This window comes from Miniopterus schreibersii (genome assembly GCF_964146895.1).
Source record: "Miniopterus schreibersii genome assembly, chromosome: 9".
NCBI classification, from domain to species: Eukaryota; Metazoa; Chordata; class Mammalia; order Chiroptera; family Miniopteridae; genus Miniopterus; species Miniopterus schreibersii.
The window spans coordinates 14,629,458-14,644,756 of NC_138118.1; the positions used below are offsets into that span (position 1 = coordinate 14,629,458).

Below are 15,299 nucleotides of genomic sequence, written 5' to 3' on the forward strand. Positions count from 1 at the left end.
AGGGTTTACTACTCTGGGGTGCCATTCTCAAAACATCCTATACATCCTAGCACCCATGCACACATGTGAGTCCTTCCTCATTCTGGGCAAAGGAAGGAGTAGCTAAGAGGCATCGAGTTTGATTGCCACCCTTCTCTAGATAACCTGTACCATTAACTTTCTCATCTGCTTAAGGTGCATATACTAAACATAATTAAAATTTCTTACTGACAGAATAAAGCACCATGAGCATCAAACAGTACATCCTATTAACAGTGATGCCTTAGATCTGTGAAATCTAATACACAGCCACTGACCACCTGGGATATTTAATCTAAACTAATTAAAATTTAATAAAATTTAAAATTGCTTTCTTCAGTAGCACTAGCCTCATTCTGACTTTTCAATAGCCACCTGTAGTTAGCAGCTACCACATTATACAGTGTAGATTACAGAATATTTTCATCACTGCAGAAAGTTTACTACATAACACTATCCTAGAGGCTACTAAAATATAGAATATTATTTATTCTTATACTAACAACCCCCAAATGTTATATTTTTGTTTTTCTATTTGTTACTTAGATTTTTCTGTCTTCTCCCTCATGAAACTTGGTCAATTGCCAACTTTCTGTTAATGTGCCTATCTTTTACAGCTATGCACCCCATGCATAAAGTTGCTTTCAGCTGTTGAAACCTAATGAAATAATTAACCAAACAGAACAACATTATATCCAAAGTAGAATCTAGAAAAGGTCCTCAAGACCTAAAATTTCATTGTGATGATTTTTATTTTTCAGAGTCCTCTTTTCCTCTTTCTAATTCTCAAGCCTGTTCAAGTTATGCTAAATTAATTGTTAGTTACAGTATAGTCACTCTTCATTATTCATGGATTCCATATTTGTGAATTCGCCTACTCACTAAAATTTATCTTTATCACCAAACTCAATACTCACAGCACTTACACAATCATTCCTGGATACACACAGAACAGCAAAAAATTTGAGTCTCCTGATGCACACTCTCCCAGCTGAGGTCAAACAAGGGACGCTGTACCTTCTTATTTTAGTTCTCATAATATAAATAAGTGTCCTTTTCATGATCTATTTAGTGTCACAATTTTTATATTTTTGTGCTTTCTGTTAGTGATTTTGCTGTCTGAACTGGTGCCCAAGTATAGTGCTGAAGTGCTGTCTAGGGTTTGTAAGTACAAGAAGGCTATGATGTGCCTTACAGAGAAAATATGTGTTAGATAAGTTTCTTTCAGGCATGAGTTATAGGGCTACTGACTACAAGTTCAATGCTAATGAATAAATAATACATATAAAATAAAGTGTCTATAAACAGAAACACACATAAAGTAAGGTTATGTATTGATTGGCTGATGAAAATGTTATGACCAGAGGCTGACAGGAACCTAACTCTGTGAGTTACAATGAAAGATCACCAGATTGGCAAAATCTAAAAATCATCCGTACAAAAATGGGGAGAATATAATGCATAGGAACTTTCATACACTGCCAGTGAGAATATAAATTATACAGCCACTTTGTGCAACAGTTTTGCATTGCCTGATAAAAACTGAGCATTGTCCCAATGAACCAAGGTTGCAGGTTTGATCCTCAGTCAGGGCCCATATAAGAAGCCACTAATGAACACGTAAGTAAGTGGAACCACAAATCAATGTCTGTCTGTCTCTGTCTCTCACTCTCTCTCTCAAACCAGCTTTAAAAAAAGTTGAACATACATATACCCTATGATCCAGCAATTCTACTTCAAGGTACACACCCTAAAGAAACTCTTCTACACATGTACCAGGAGACAACATACAAGAATGTTTATAGCACCCTGTTAATAATAGGAAAAAACTGTTAAAAAAAAAAAAAAAAAGCCTATCAACTACAAAATAAATACATTTTGGTATACTCACATACTGGAATACTAAACAGAGGTAAAACTTAACAAACTCCCATCATATACAGCAACATTAAAAAAATATCATAATGGCTAGCAAAAGAACAAAGCAAGTCACAAAAGATTAATAATGAGTGGTTCATTTTACATTTACGTAAAGGCCAGACAAAGCTTAAATCATAGGATATTTATAGACATATATACATAACAATACTATAAGAAAATGTTTAACAAAATACAATATAATGGTTATTGGAATGAGGTTAGAGGACAGATATTAGATGGGGCTCACAGGAGGCTTCAAAAGGTTGTTGTCAATTTTCATTTCTAAAGATGGTTGATGAGTAAACAGATATTTGTTTTATTATTCTTTATACTGTGCATATATAAGCTGTGTATATTCTTTGGACATATATTTTGCAATGAAACACAAACGTCACATGATTCAAAAGGTATGCAAACAGTAAAAAAATACATAAAAGAAAAAATAAGTACAGAAACTAGGTTTCCAAGAATTACACTAGAATAAAAAAACAAAGTAAGTTTTATTTATTCATCTGCTTTACCTATGAGAACATTAATTTTTTCTCAAGGATATGGACATATAAGTGTTAATAATGAATAACTGAAAGAATACTTACCTTTAAATCCAGATGATTTCAGACACCACTTGTCAAGGAAAAAATCCTGATGTCACCTAAATATGCTACTTCAGTAAAATAACAAACTATATTAAGTTTATTTTTCCTAAAAGGTAGTCATTGAGTCACTGACTCAAAGTTCAACTTACTAACATTTCCTTAAACATATACAGAATGACCTGAGTTTCATTGCAGAAGTCACAACCTCTGCTCAGATCAGTACTCCGATCAATTACTGCTCAGAACAGTAACAGCACCGTAACAAGTTCTTTTTAGTTAACATTTTCCTCAGGGATTAAGAAACTTAGTTTTGCATCATTAGCAAACCCAAAAAAATGTTAGGTTTTAAATGGTCCAGGAGACAGAAGTTTGTTTCATCAAATTGCCTATGAAATAAAAATCCTTCCAAAAATTAAACAAACAAAAAAGAGGAAATAAAAGTTTACCTCACAATTTCAAACACCAAATAAACTATTAATGAATTCCATATAAATATCAATCAAGTACCTATTTAAATTTTGATTTCTAAATGGTATCAGGAGCTATATTCTTACCTGGGGAGGGTAATTGCTCTCTGAAGACCACCTTGAAGACTGGTCATTTGGTTTATCCACTAAAATATTCCTGAAATAAAGAAAAGTATAGCAATTAATTAAAAGAAATGAACATAAATATGCAGAGAGAGGAATACTCTACCAGATGCTAAAATTATTATCAAGTTATATACTGTCTGGAACTTGAAAAAGAAGAGAAACTAAAACAATAAGAAACAGAAAACACCTAGTATATATAAGATTCTAAAATATGATAAAAGTAGCATTGAGAAAACCAAGAAAAATATAATTCTACTTCATACCAAGTGACAAAATGAACTGGAGTTGTATTTAGGAATTTAAGGTAAAAACAAAGCAATAAAATATCTAATAATAAATAAAATACCACATACATATAATATTAGATACAATTATATTGTATTATTACATATTATGTAATTGTTACATATTACATATTATATAATATATATAATCAATCTTTGCATCAAGAAAGTCTTTTAAGTCACCATCAAAAGCAGAACTATAGGTGAAAAAAGAAACTGATATAAATGACTTTGGAAGACACGGTGCTTTCACTGGAAACTGTGAACTAAAGACAAATGGAACCATACACACAAACTGTACTTTATTTGGTAAAGTTGTCTGAATATGGGTTAATTCTGAAACACTTTACATATACACTCAGGTTGAACAAATAAGTAAACAGATAGCAGATGGTGGGAATCAAGCTTCTCACTTTGGAGTGGGAAATTACAGAAAAGCAAGGAGTGGAACGTTTGAAAGAACTAGTGGTATTGGATTAGAGTCAAAGATATCATTGTGAACTCATACTTCATTTAATATAGATGAACAGATTCAGAAGTAAATATGTGTGCATACACACACACACAAACAGTATTCCTACCTCTGTTCACTAAGAGGGACTAGAAGCAGTGACACCTCAGTAGCAATGAGCACACCAGCACCCAGATCTTGGTTTCTACATATCACAGCCCAAAAAAGTAAACAGGGATTGTTAGGAAAGTGGCTGATTCTAGGGTCAAGGCGGGAATTCCGAAGACTAAACCCAGAGCATCATGTAATATTAGAAAAGAATTGGGGCATGGCAAAGGGACACAGAGAAATTAATATGGTCAAAGCTGAAATAACATAAACAAAATAAATAATGTAGTATTCCATTATAACCCAAATTATAAAATAAATATCCATGAGTTATACTGATATTCCCCGGTCTAACAATCAGAAAAACAACAAACTTAAATTGAAGAACATTCCACAAAATACATGACCAGCAGTACTAAAAACTCTCAATATAATGAAAAGCAAAGAAAGACTAAAAAAGCTGTCACAGACCAGAGGGGAGTAAGGAAACAGAACAACTAAAAGTAGCTGACCCTTGAACAACACTAGTTTGAACTGTACTGGTATGGTCCACTTAGATGAGGATGTTTTTCAGTAAATAAGTGCAGTACTGTGACTGTATTTTTCTCTTTCTTAGGATTTTCTTAATATTTTCTTTTCTCTGACTTACTTTATTGAAAGAATACAATACATAAAAGGACATACAAAATATGTATTAATCGACTGTTTATGTTATTATTGAGGGGGCATCAAAAGTTACATGCAGATTTTTGACTATGTGGGGTCAGTGCCCCTAATCAGCATGTTGTTCAAAGGTCAATGGTAGCTTGTATAGGATCCTGAATCAGAAAGTGGACATTAGTGCAAAACTAGTGAAATGCAAGCAAAATGTGGAGTTTAGGTAATAGTAATGTATCAATGTTGGTATCTTAGTTGTGACAAATGTACCATAGTAATGATGTTAGCAAAGGGAGAAACTAGGTGAGTAGCATGTGGGAACTCTGTATTGCCTTTGCTACTTTTCTGTCTAGTAACTCCTCCCTTAACATTGTCAATAGGTTCTGTGACTTCAAGTGAAATGATGCATGAATACCAATTTTACCATAAGTTAACTGATATTAACAAGAATTAAGTTCCCTCAGCATCTCATCAAGGTAATAAGAAAACAATGTTATTTGAGGACCTGCTGCAAATGTAAAATCATTCTCAAATTAAGAAAGTATACTTTTAAAAAGTTAAATCTATACCTGGCATACAGAAGGTATTTAATAAATATCAAATAGATGAATGAATAAATTTGTTTAAAGGCAGAACTATATGAAAAAGAATTACTTTTACATACACATCTCACAAAGGTAAAAATACATAAAATGACCTCAAACAAAATTAAAAGGCAAACAACTAGAAAAATAAAAGCAATGTAAAACACAAAAGGTTAATTAAAATTTGAATATTTATTTAAAGAGCACTTATACATATTCCACGAAAATAAGCAAAATACAAACATTCAGAATCAATAATAACCAAAAATTGGAGATTAAAACAAAGACATATATATTATCCCTATAACACTGGGCTCACACCCTCAAAAAATATGCATGTTTTAATTATAACCTCAGTTGTTCGCTAGAGCAAGTAAATTGTACTTCATATTTTGCTGGCAGGAATGCAAATTAATATAACTTTTTAGGGGAGAATTTTAATATAATACATATAAAAAACATTTCAAATGTGCATATCCCTTAAATAAAAAATAATGACGACAACCATGATGATGCTAGCATCTAACATTTCTGAGCTTTTATTATATCCCAGACACTGTTCTAAGTGTTTTCCATACATAAACTATTATCTTCAATGTACAGATTAAGGAAACTGAAATAGATAAATTAATTTGCCTAAATATACACACCTAAGAAGTAAGGATCTGAACCCAAGGCAATATGATTCCAAAGCCAACGCTTTTAATCACCACACTATACAGCCTCAGAATTATTCCACTTCTTGGAATTTAACCTAAAAAATAATCCAGGAGATGTAAATCATCCACATTCATCACAGCACAATTTATAACAGCAAACTGTAAACAACCTAGTTGTCTAACAATAAGGAATTCATTAAACAAGTTATGACATACCTATGTTACAGAATACCATTGAATCATGATGTAGTCTACAATCTGACCTTAGTAGAGTTGGAAAATGTTTACTACATAGTAAGTGAAGGGAAAAAGTAGTTTACAGTATATAGATGAATAAAGTGGTGTGTGTAATAATAATACTCATGCATGGGGAGAAAAGGCAAAGAACATATACTAAAATAGCTCTGAATGGTGAGATGAGAGTGACCTTTTTGCCTTCTTTGTGCTTTTGTTATCAGTAGGGTGCCCTCTGCATCCCCACCTGTTATCGGTGAAGTGGAGTTCTTGGGGTGCCACTGGGAAAAAAATTTCCTGAGGCTCCCATGGGAGGATGAGGTATCATGGAAAGCTTTATTGATGTAAAATTAAGGGGATTCCCTTCCAAGGTCCCATCTCCCTCCGTCTTGCCATGGAAAAAGTCCAATCTTGTCTTCAGAGAGCTAAGATTAAAGCCTGGCCAGAGTCTCCCTCCATATTAAAGCACAGTCCAGTCTAGCATCTGGCTAGCTTAGTTTGTGTTGCCAGCTGCAGTGCATTGTGTATCAGGTCCACATGGCCATGTTCCATGAGGCTGCTTAAGGCCACATGGCAGGCTAGCACACAGGTGAGTGCAGGTCATGCAGCAAGAGAGTGCAAGGGAGCAGGAGCAAAGCAAGAGAGAGAATTTTTTGTCTAAGGATTTTAACTGGGAGTTTCAACAATTCTTCAGGATTTCAAGTGCTAGTATTGGCTCTATCCTCCTAGCCAGTGCAGTGATCTTTGTCCCCAGGCCAAACTAACAAGCACCTTCCCTATGTTTCCCTGACTTCACTGCACATGCACCCATTTTCCCCATGTTCAATCCCTTCATTAATATTAATAACTAGCTAATTATGATAACATTTTTATGTACTTTTCAAGTTTTCTAAAATTAACACATATTACCTTCATAATCAGAGAAAAGGGTGTATTTTCTAAAGAATGAATTACAAGCCACAGAATAAAGATAAGAATTCTGTATGAAAAAATTGCAGTATGGTAAAAAGCTAAAGCTGAAAAACTAGGATTTAAAAAAAAAAAAAATCACTCTGACGTGAATGTTATAAAGCATGATAGAAAACCTAGTATTTTAACTGTGAGGTCACAAAAATCAACAAAGTGTGATAAAACTGGGCAGTGAGAGATCCAATGACATGTAAGTGAGCATCTTTCATAGGTCCTAACGAGATTTAAGATTACTATTTAAATTTAGAATTAAGATTAAAATAGGAGCATACTATAAACCTTCTAAATTACTTGAGACAGAACTCAACAAAAGGACATATAGCAAAAAACAGGAAATAAAATAAAAAGTAGAAAACATTAAAAAGATAAAATTTAAAATAAAATGACAATATTAACACCAAACATCTATTACAACCATATATATAAATGGTCTAAAATAACTTAAGAGGATATCATTTGAATTGGGTGAATAGTAGAAACATTACTATCTATACATATAAAAACAAAGTGACTCATGAAAGGTAAAAGATACATAAGGCAGAAGCAAACTTTGTAAAATTAAGGGCAATTTAAAGCAAAAAGTATTAACTGTGTAAAAATAATAATTATATAATAATAGAGTTAAAACCATGGAGATAATACATTTTGTGAGGCTTAAAAATAAAGTGCTATCCTGCAAAACATATGAAAACTAGTCTAGGGCAAACAACTATTAACATCAGTCCTTCACCAACAGTAACAGAGCCACGATGGTAGCAGTCTATAAAACAACTTTATTATCCTTCCTCGTAAACTTCTCAAGGACCTATAAAACCCACCATCACTACTGGTATAGGTTTTCCTTCTTCTAATTCTAAGGACTAAGCAAGAGACAGACATTAACCTCTCATATTACATACTGTCACTCACAATACCAGTTAACTATCTCTGTTTCCAAAAGGAGAAATATCCTATACCCAGCCTCTGCTGTCGAGCAATCACAAGGCAGTGATGTACCTGTCACTTTCTCTTACAACTATCTCAAGTGCCAGCTAATCTAGGCTGGCTGGTGACCTATGATAAGGTCAATATGAAAATAAAATTATAAGACAAAAGAACTGTATACATGAACCAATGAAACAGAGAAAAGACATACAAGATAAGAATAAATAAAAAATACAAGAAAATAATAAGATAATGTAGCAGGCATAAAATAAAGAGACTCCAGAGAACAACAGAGAATAGAAATGATGGCTTGTTAGTTCCAGTTGCCAGGAAGCTCTGTTTCTGGCAACCAAATGAAAGAGATGACAACACTCTTTTAGGTCCTTCATGACTAATTAAAAAATTTTTTTTTTCAATATGTTTTTACTGATTTCAGAGAGAGGAAGGGAGGAGAGAAAGATAGAACATCAATGATGAGAGAAAGTCACTGCTCTCTCATCAGAGTCAGGCTGCCTCCTGTACACCCCCAACTGGGGATTGAGCCCACAATCCAGGCATGTGCCCTGACCGGGAATCGAACTATAACCTCCTGGTTCATAGGTCAATGCTCAACCACTGAGCCATGCCAGCTGAGCTTCATGACACTGAAGAAAGAAATAGAGGAAGATATAAACAAATGGGAAAATATACCATGTTCATGGATTGGAAGAATTAACATCATTAAAATGTCCATACTTCCCAAAGCAATCTATAAATTCAATGCAATCCCTATTAAAATACCAATGGCACATTTCACAGATCTAGAACAAACACTTCAAAAATTTAAATGGAAACAAAAAACACCCAAATAGCCACAACAATCTTGAGAAAGAACAAAGTTGGAGGAATCACAATATCAGATATCAATTTATACTACAAAGCCATTGTAATCAAAACAGCCTGGTACTAGCACAAGAACAGACATATAGATCAGTGGAACAGAACATTGACCCATGCCATTATGGTCAATTAATATTTGACAAAGGAGGCCCCACCGGGTGTGGCTCAGCGGTTGAGTGTCGACCTGGGATACAGGCGATCGGGGTTCGATTTCCGGTCAGGGCACATGCCTGGGTTTAGGGCTCGATCAATGACTCTTTCATCATTGATGTTTCTATCTCTCTCTCTCCCTCTCCTTTCCTCTCTCTGAAATCAATAAAGATATATTTAAAAAAAAAAATTTGACAAAGGAGGCAAGAACTTACAATGGAGTAAAGACAGTCTGTTCAATAAATGGTGCTGGGAAAATTGAACAGGTACATGCAAAAAAATGAAACTAGAAGACCAACTTACACCATACACAAAAGTAAATTCAAAACTGATAAAAGACTTAAACATAACACATGAAACCATAAAAATCCTACAGGAAAACATAGGCAGCAAAATCTCAGACATCTCTACAGCAATATGTTTGCTGATACAACTCCTAGGACAAGAGAAATGAAGGAGAAAATAAACAAATGGGACTGCATCAAAATAAAAAGCTTCTGCACAGCAAAAGAAACCATCAACAAAATGAAAAGGGAGGCCACTGTATGGGAGAACATATTTGCCAACGATACATCAGATAAAGGATTAATATCCAAAATATAATAAAAGGAAGACAGACAATCCAATTAAAAAAATGGGCAAAGGAACTATTTTGGACTTCTCCAAAGAGGACATATGAAAAAATGCTCAACATCGCTAATCATCAGAGAGATGCAAATTAAAACCACAATGAGATATCACTTCACACCTGTCAGAATGGCTACCATCAACAAATCAATGAATTACAAGTGCTGGCGAGGGTGTGGAGAAAAGGGCACCCCAATAACTGCTGGTGGGAATGCTGACTAATACAGCCACTATGGAAAGCAGTATGGAGTTTCCTCAAAAGGTTAAAAATTAACCTGCCATTTGACCCAGTGATCCCACTTCCAGGAATATATCCTAAGGAATCCCAAACACCAATCACAAAGAATTATACACCCCTATGTTCATAGCAGCACAATTTACAATAGCTAAGATCTGGAAACAGCCCAAGTGCCCATCAGTAGATGAGTGGATAAAAAAGCTGTGGGACATTTACACCATGGAATACTACGCAGCTGTAAAGAAGAAGAATCTCGTACCCTTTGGACAGTATGGATGGACCTGGAGAATATTATGCTAAGTGAAATAAGCCAGGCAGCGAAAGACAAATATCACATGATCTCGCTTATACGTGGAACCTAAAGAACTTAATAAACTGATGAACAGAATAGATTCAATGACATGGAAGCATAGATGAGACTGATGAATGTCAGAGGGATGGAGGAGGGCGGGTGGGTGGAGGGGGAGAGAGTAACCAAAGAATTTATGTGCATATATACACAACCCAAGGACATGGACAATGGTGGGGAGAGGGACTGGGGAGGAGGAAGGAACGGGGTGGAACGGGTCACTGGGGAGAAAAAGGGACATCTGTAATATTTTAAACAATAATAAAATTTAAAAAAAAAAAAAGGGGGCAGGAGTCTGGAATAAATGAAATGAGTCTGAGGTGAATCTGAAGTATCTTGTAGTACCAAAAAGTAAACAAGTGCTTAAAAAAAACAAAAAAAAACAAAACACCACAGATGGGGTTATGCCAAAGGGGTACAAGAATTAACTAAAAGAGCTTCCAAAAGCCAAAGCTGGAACTATTTGAGTAACAAAATAAACTAGTATTCATTGTAACACAAAGAATAAAATAAGTGGCCATGAGTCCAAATGGATATGTTACTAAATAAATTAATAAACGGAGGAAAAGACAAATCTACTATGCCTAAGAATTCTGAATAAATTATGTAGATATTCCACCTTATAGAAGGAGAGTATAATTCCCCACTGTGTACAGGCTGCGTATAGTAACTTCCCTCCAAAGAGTACAGTATGGAAAGAAGGAAAAGGAACACTTTACAGTGGAGAAACCTGACAAACACTACGCAACCAAGTGATCAAGGTCAAAATCAACAGTGAAAAATCATTCTGATAGTATGTACCCTTCAAATACTGTGATGAAAATGGCACTTTACCTAGCTGATCTTCCTGACAAAACCCTATAACCCATCTTAATCATGAAGGGGGAAAAGAAATCACACAAATTCGAATATACCTACACCAGTATCTATAATATACCTGATTGTACTCCTCAAACTGTAAAAGTCATCAAAAACAAAGAAAATCTGAGAAATTGTCACAGCCAAGAGGAACTTAGGAGACATGACAATAAAATGTAATGTAGTATCCTAAAACAGAAAAAGTACATTAGGTAAAAACTAAGGCAATATGAATAAGCTATGGACTATAATTAATAATACTGGTTCATTAACCGCAAGAAATATATTGTACTAATATGTTAATAGGAGAAACTGTTGAGGGAGTATATGGGAATTCTGTACTATCTGCTCAGTATTTCTATAAATCTAAAACTGCTCTAAAATTAACTCTACAATTAGAGAGAGAGAGAAAGCAATTACAAAATACGTATTAGAGAGGGAAATGAAAAACTACCTCTGTTTACAGACAATAAGACTATGTATCTAGAAAACTCCAAAGCATCAATGGAAAAATACTACAAAGAGGAGAATTTAGTTTGAAAAAATATATATCAAATTAAAGTACAGAAATCAGAGCCTTCAAGCATAAAAGCAAAAAGGAGTTAGAAGATATAATGAAAGAAAAGACCACATTTACAACGGCAACAAAATGAATTAGGTATAAATTTTAAAAATGTTTTTAAAACATCTTTAAAAATCTTTTTAAAATCTCTGAAGAAAATGTTAAAACAATCCTGAAAGGCACATAAGTAAACCTGAAAAAAAAAAACACACAAAGATATACAATGTCCCCACACAGAAAGAATCATCATCATAGAAGTCAATTCTCTCATTAACTTATATCTTAATTTCACTAAAAATAAGAACAAGTTTTTTCCTGAAACTAGGCAATAAATAAAATTGATATAATTCACAGATAATTGTTTATATTAAAAAGTAAATCAGCCCAAAAAACTTGAAAAAGAGCAAAAGAACAATAAGGAAGAATTAGATCCTATCCGATGTTAAACCATATTATGATATCTCTATAATTAAAACAGTGGGGAATTTATGCATTATAAATTCGTGAACCAAATGAAAAATAACGAAATAGAAATTTACAAAATGTAATAAATGATCAAGGTAGAATCACAATCAGTGGGGGAAAGTATGGAATTTATAATAAATGATACTGAAACAAGTAGATAGCCATTTAGAGACAACAATATGTTAAATTCCAAAAGAATCAGAAAAATATAAATTATAAAAACATACAAGTACTAGTAGAAAACACAGGTAAATCATTTACAACTTGACACTGAGGACACACTCCCTATATATAATTCAAAATCCAGGATAAAAAAGTAAAACCTAACACATCCGACTAAATAAAAATACAACTTTCATAAAGGAAAAAATGAAACCATCCCTATTTGCAGATGGCATGATTTGTCTCCATGGAACAACCTCAAGGAATTTGTTTACCAAAACAAAATTCCTAAAACTAGTGAGTTCAGCAATGTTGCAGAATACAACAATACACAACGCTCAACTACATTTCTATATATTAACAATGAACAAGTGGAACCCAAAATTTAAAAACACAAAACCATTTACAATTGCTTCAAAGCAAATGAAATAAATATAGCAAAACATGTACAGGAGAATCTTCACCCTAAAAGTTATAAAATGCCGATGAAAGAAATCAAAGATGACCTAAATAAGGGGAAAGACATACTGTATTCATGGATTGAAAGACTCAACATAGTAAGGATGGCATAAGAAAAAAATTATAGAATTGTAAAATCATATAAGTTACAATCCCATAAACCAAATTTGAACTGGAAACAGCAGTATGAACTCAAGATATATTTTACTCTTCAAAAAAAACTGTATTTCCTAGCTATGTCCCCTAAAAGGGTCTAAAAGGAATAGTAATCCAGTAGCAATAAGCATTCCTAGTTTCCAATTGTGTACATCATTCCCCCCTCAGGACATGATAAATAAAGGACATCTTCCTGTGCCAAAAATACTAGAAAATAAACAAAGAAAAATGAGGTCACATCAGAGGAACACAAGAGCAAGCCTGAAAACACAGTGAATATATAAATAGCCTAAATTCATAAATACTTTTCTTAAGAAAAAATTATCAGTTTGTGACAGACCTGAGAAGGAAAAAAGAAAAAATTAGACACCTGGAGGTGTCTATCAACTCCTCACTCTAAAAGTCGGTCATTAAAAGGAAAGAATTAAGCATTTATCTTGTTTTTCCAGTAAAACTGTGTTTCAGAATAACCAAAAAGCTCTAATGGATGAGGAAGAATTCTATACAGAAATATTCCAGCTAATAAATGTGAAAGGAATGAGAGCATTTAAAAAATCCAATTTTGATACCTTTAATGAACTAGCTTATTCTAACGATTGTTACTTTTGGATATTAAAACCATTAATGAAAGGCAGATGGGAAACTTTACAGGAAAGGGATCAAGTTGTCACCCCAGACTTTGTCTCCTGAAGTGACATAATGCAAACTATATGGCACCACCTAGGGAGTAGTCATTTAAAAAAAACTGATCCATCTCTCAGTCCATATAAAGTATGACAAAGAAATTAGTCAAATGACACTATAAAGAAGCAACTGGATATATGCAGAATGTGGGAACCTCTTCAAAACAAATGACCTGGTTTCTTCAAAAAAACCACTGGATGAAAGAAAAATGGCAGGAGGATGACAAGACTGTTTTGATGAAAAGAATTTTAAAGGGACATAAATAAATGAATGTTTGGATACTAATTAAAACAAATTATAAAAAGATATTTTTCAACAAACAGATAAACTTGAATAAGGACTGGGTATTATATATTGAGGAATCACTGATAAATCTATTAGGTAAAACAATGACATTGTGGTTATGAGAAAATGTTTCTGGCAGGAAAATTCAAAGATGGCCCCAAATGATCCCTACCTTCTGGTATTCATGCCCTGTACCTTGCTTCTAACTAAAAGAATATGGTAAAAGTAATGGGATGTCATTTCTGGGACCAGGCTACACAGAACTGTGACTTCGTCTGCTAGCATACTCTCTCCCTTGTTGGCTTCGATGAAGCAAAACACCATGTTGGAGAGGCCCATATGGAAATGAACTAATGGCTGCACCTGGTCAACAACTTTCAAGAAACAATATTACCAACAATCACATGAGCTTAGGAGCAGATTCTTCCCCATTCAAGACTCCAGATAAAAATCCCATCCCTGGCCAACACTTTGACTATAGCCCTGTAACAGACCTGAAGCAGAGGATCCACCTAAGCTATGCCCAAAATCTTTACCTTCATAAACTGTGCAATAATAAATGTGTGTTGTCTGAAGCTGCTAAGTTTGTGATAATTTGTTATAGCACAATCAATAACACAATGTCCTCTTCTTGATACATATGGAAATATTTAAGAATGAAATAATCTTATATTATTTTATATTCATCTTAAAATATACCAGAAGAAAAGGAGGTGGGTGCAAGTAGACTTTTTTTAAAGTTAGGCAAAATGCTGATAGTTGTAGAAGGTGGGAATATTAGTATTCATTTTTCTCTATTGCTGGGTATGCTTGGAAAATGTTCATTAAAAATTTTTTTGAAAGAATGAATTAGTGAAGTAATGGTGACAACAAACACACAGCTCTTGGGAGTTTAACTGTGTAGGGAAGCAGATAAATGCGACATGTGAGATTAAGGCAAAGTTTTTTAAGACTAATGAAAGTTGGTCTAATGGGCATTGAATGGGGACAGAAGTAGAACTAAGTGGTGGATAATGTATGAAAGAAGAGATAACTGAATGAACAAAATCAGAATAGGATCCAAAGTATAAGTGAAAGAACTAATCAAGATGATTTCCCCCATTTTAACAGACAAAAAGATGGCAAAAATTAAACACAGATAAATTTCATAAAGCTTAAGTGTAACCTGGACAACATAATGGTATCATTTTCATTGAGCAAAAAAATCTAAATTTTTTTCACATTGATAATACACTAGTCATGTAGAGAATATGGCTGGATTTATTAAGATGTGGACTCTAAACTCTGCTCTAATGCTTCTTTAACAAATGACCTTGATTAAGCTATTACACTTACTGGCCTAAGTTTCTGCACTTCAAAATTAATACCTACACTACACTCTAAAGAGTCATTGTTGAAAATCACAGGATGTCAATGGCCTAGCAAATC

The 15,299-nt window shown here is 33.8% G+C and overlaps 1 protein-coding gene across 5 annotated transcripts in view; it reads right to left on the reverse strand.

Moving 5' to 3' along the window:
* MKLN1 (muskelin 1) overlaps positions 1-15,299 on the reverse strand; it is a 306,710-nt gene that overhangs the window by 119,590 nt on the left and 171,821 nt on the right. For 4 of the 5 annotated variants that reach the window (XM_081147023.1, XM_081147024.1, XM_081147025.1 and 1 more), the window contains one exon: positions 3,089-3,158. In XM_081147023.1, coding sequence (XP_081003149.1) covers positions 3,089-3,158 — 70 coding nt within the window. Of the gene's footprint in view, positions 1-3,088; positions 3,159-5,861; positions 5,966-15,299 lie in introns of those variants that run through there. The other variant, XM_081147026.1, reaches the window with a different exon arrangement.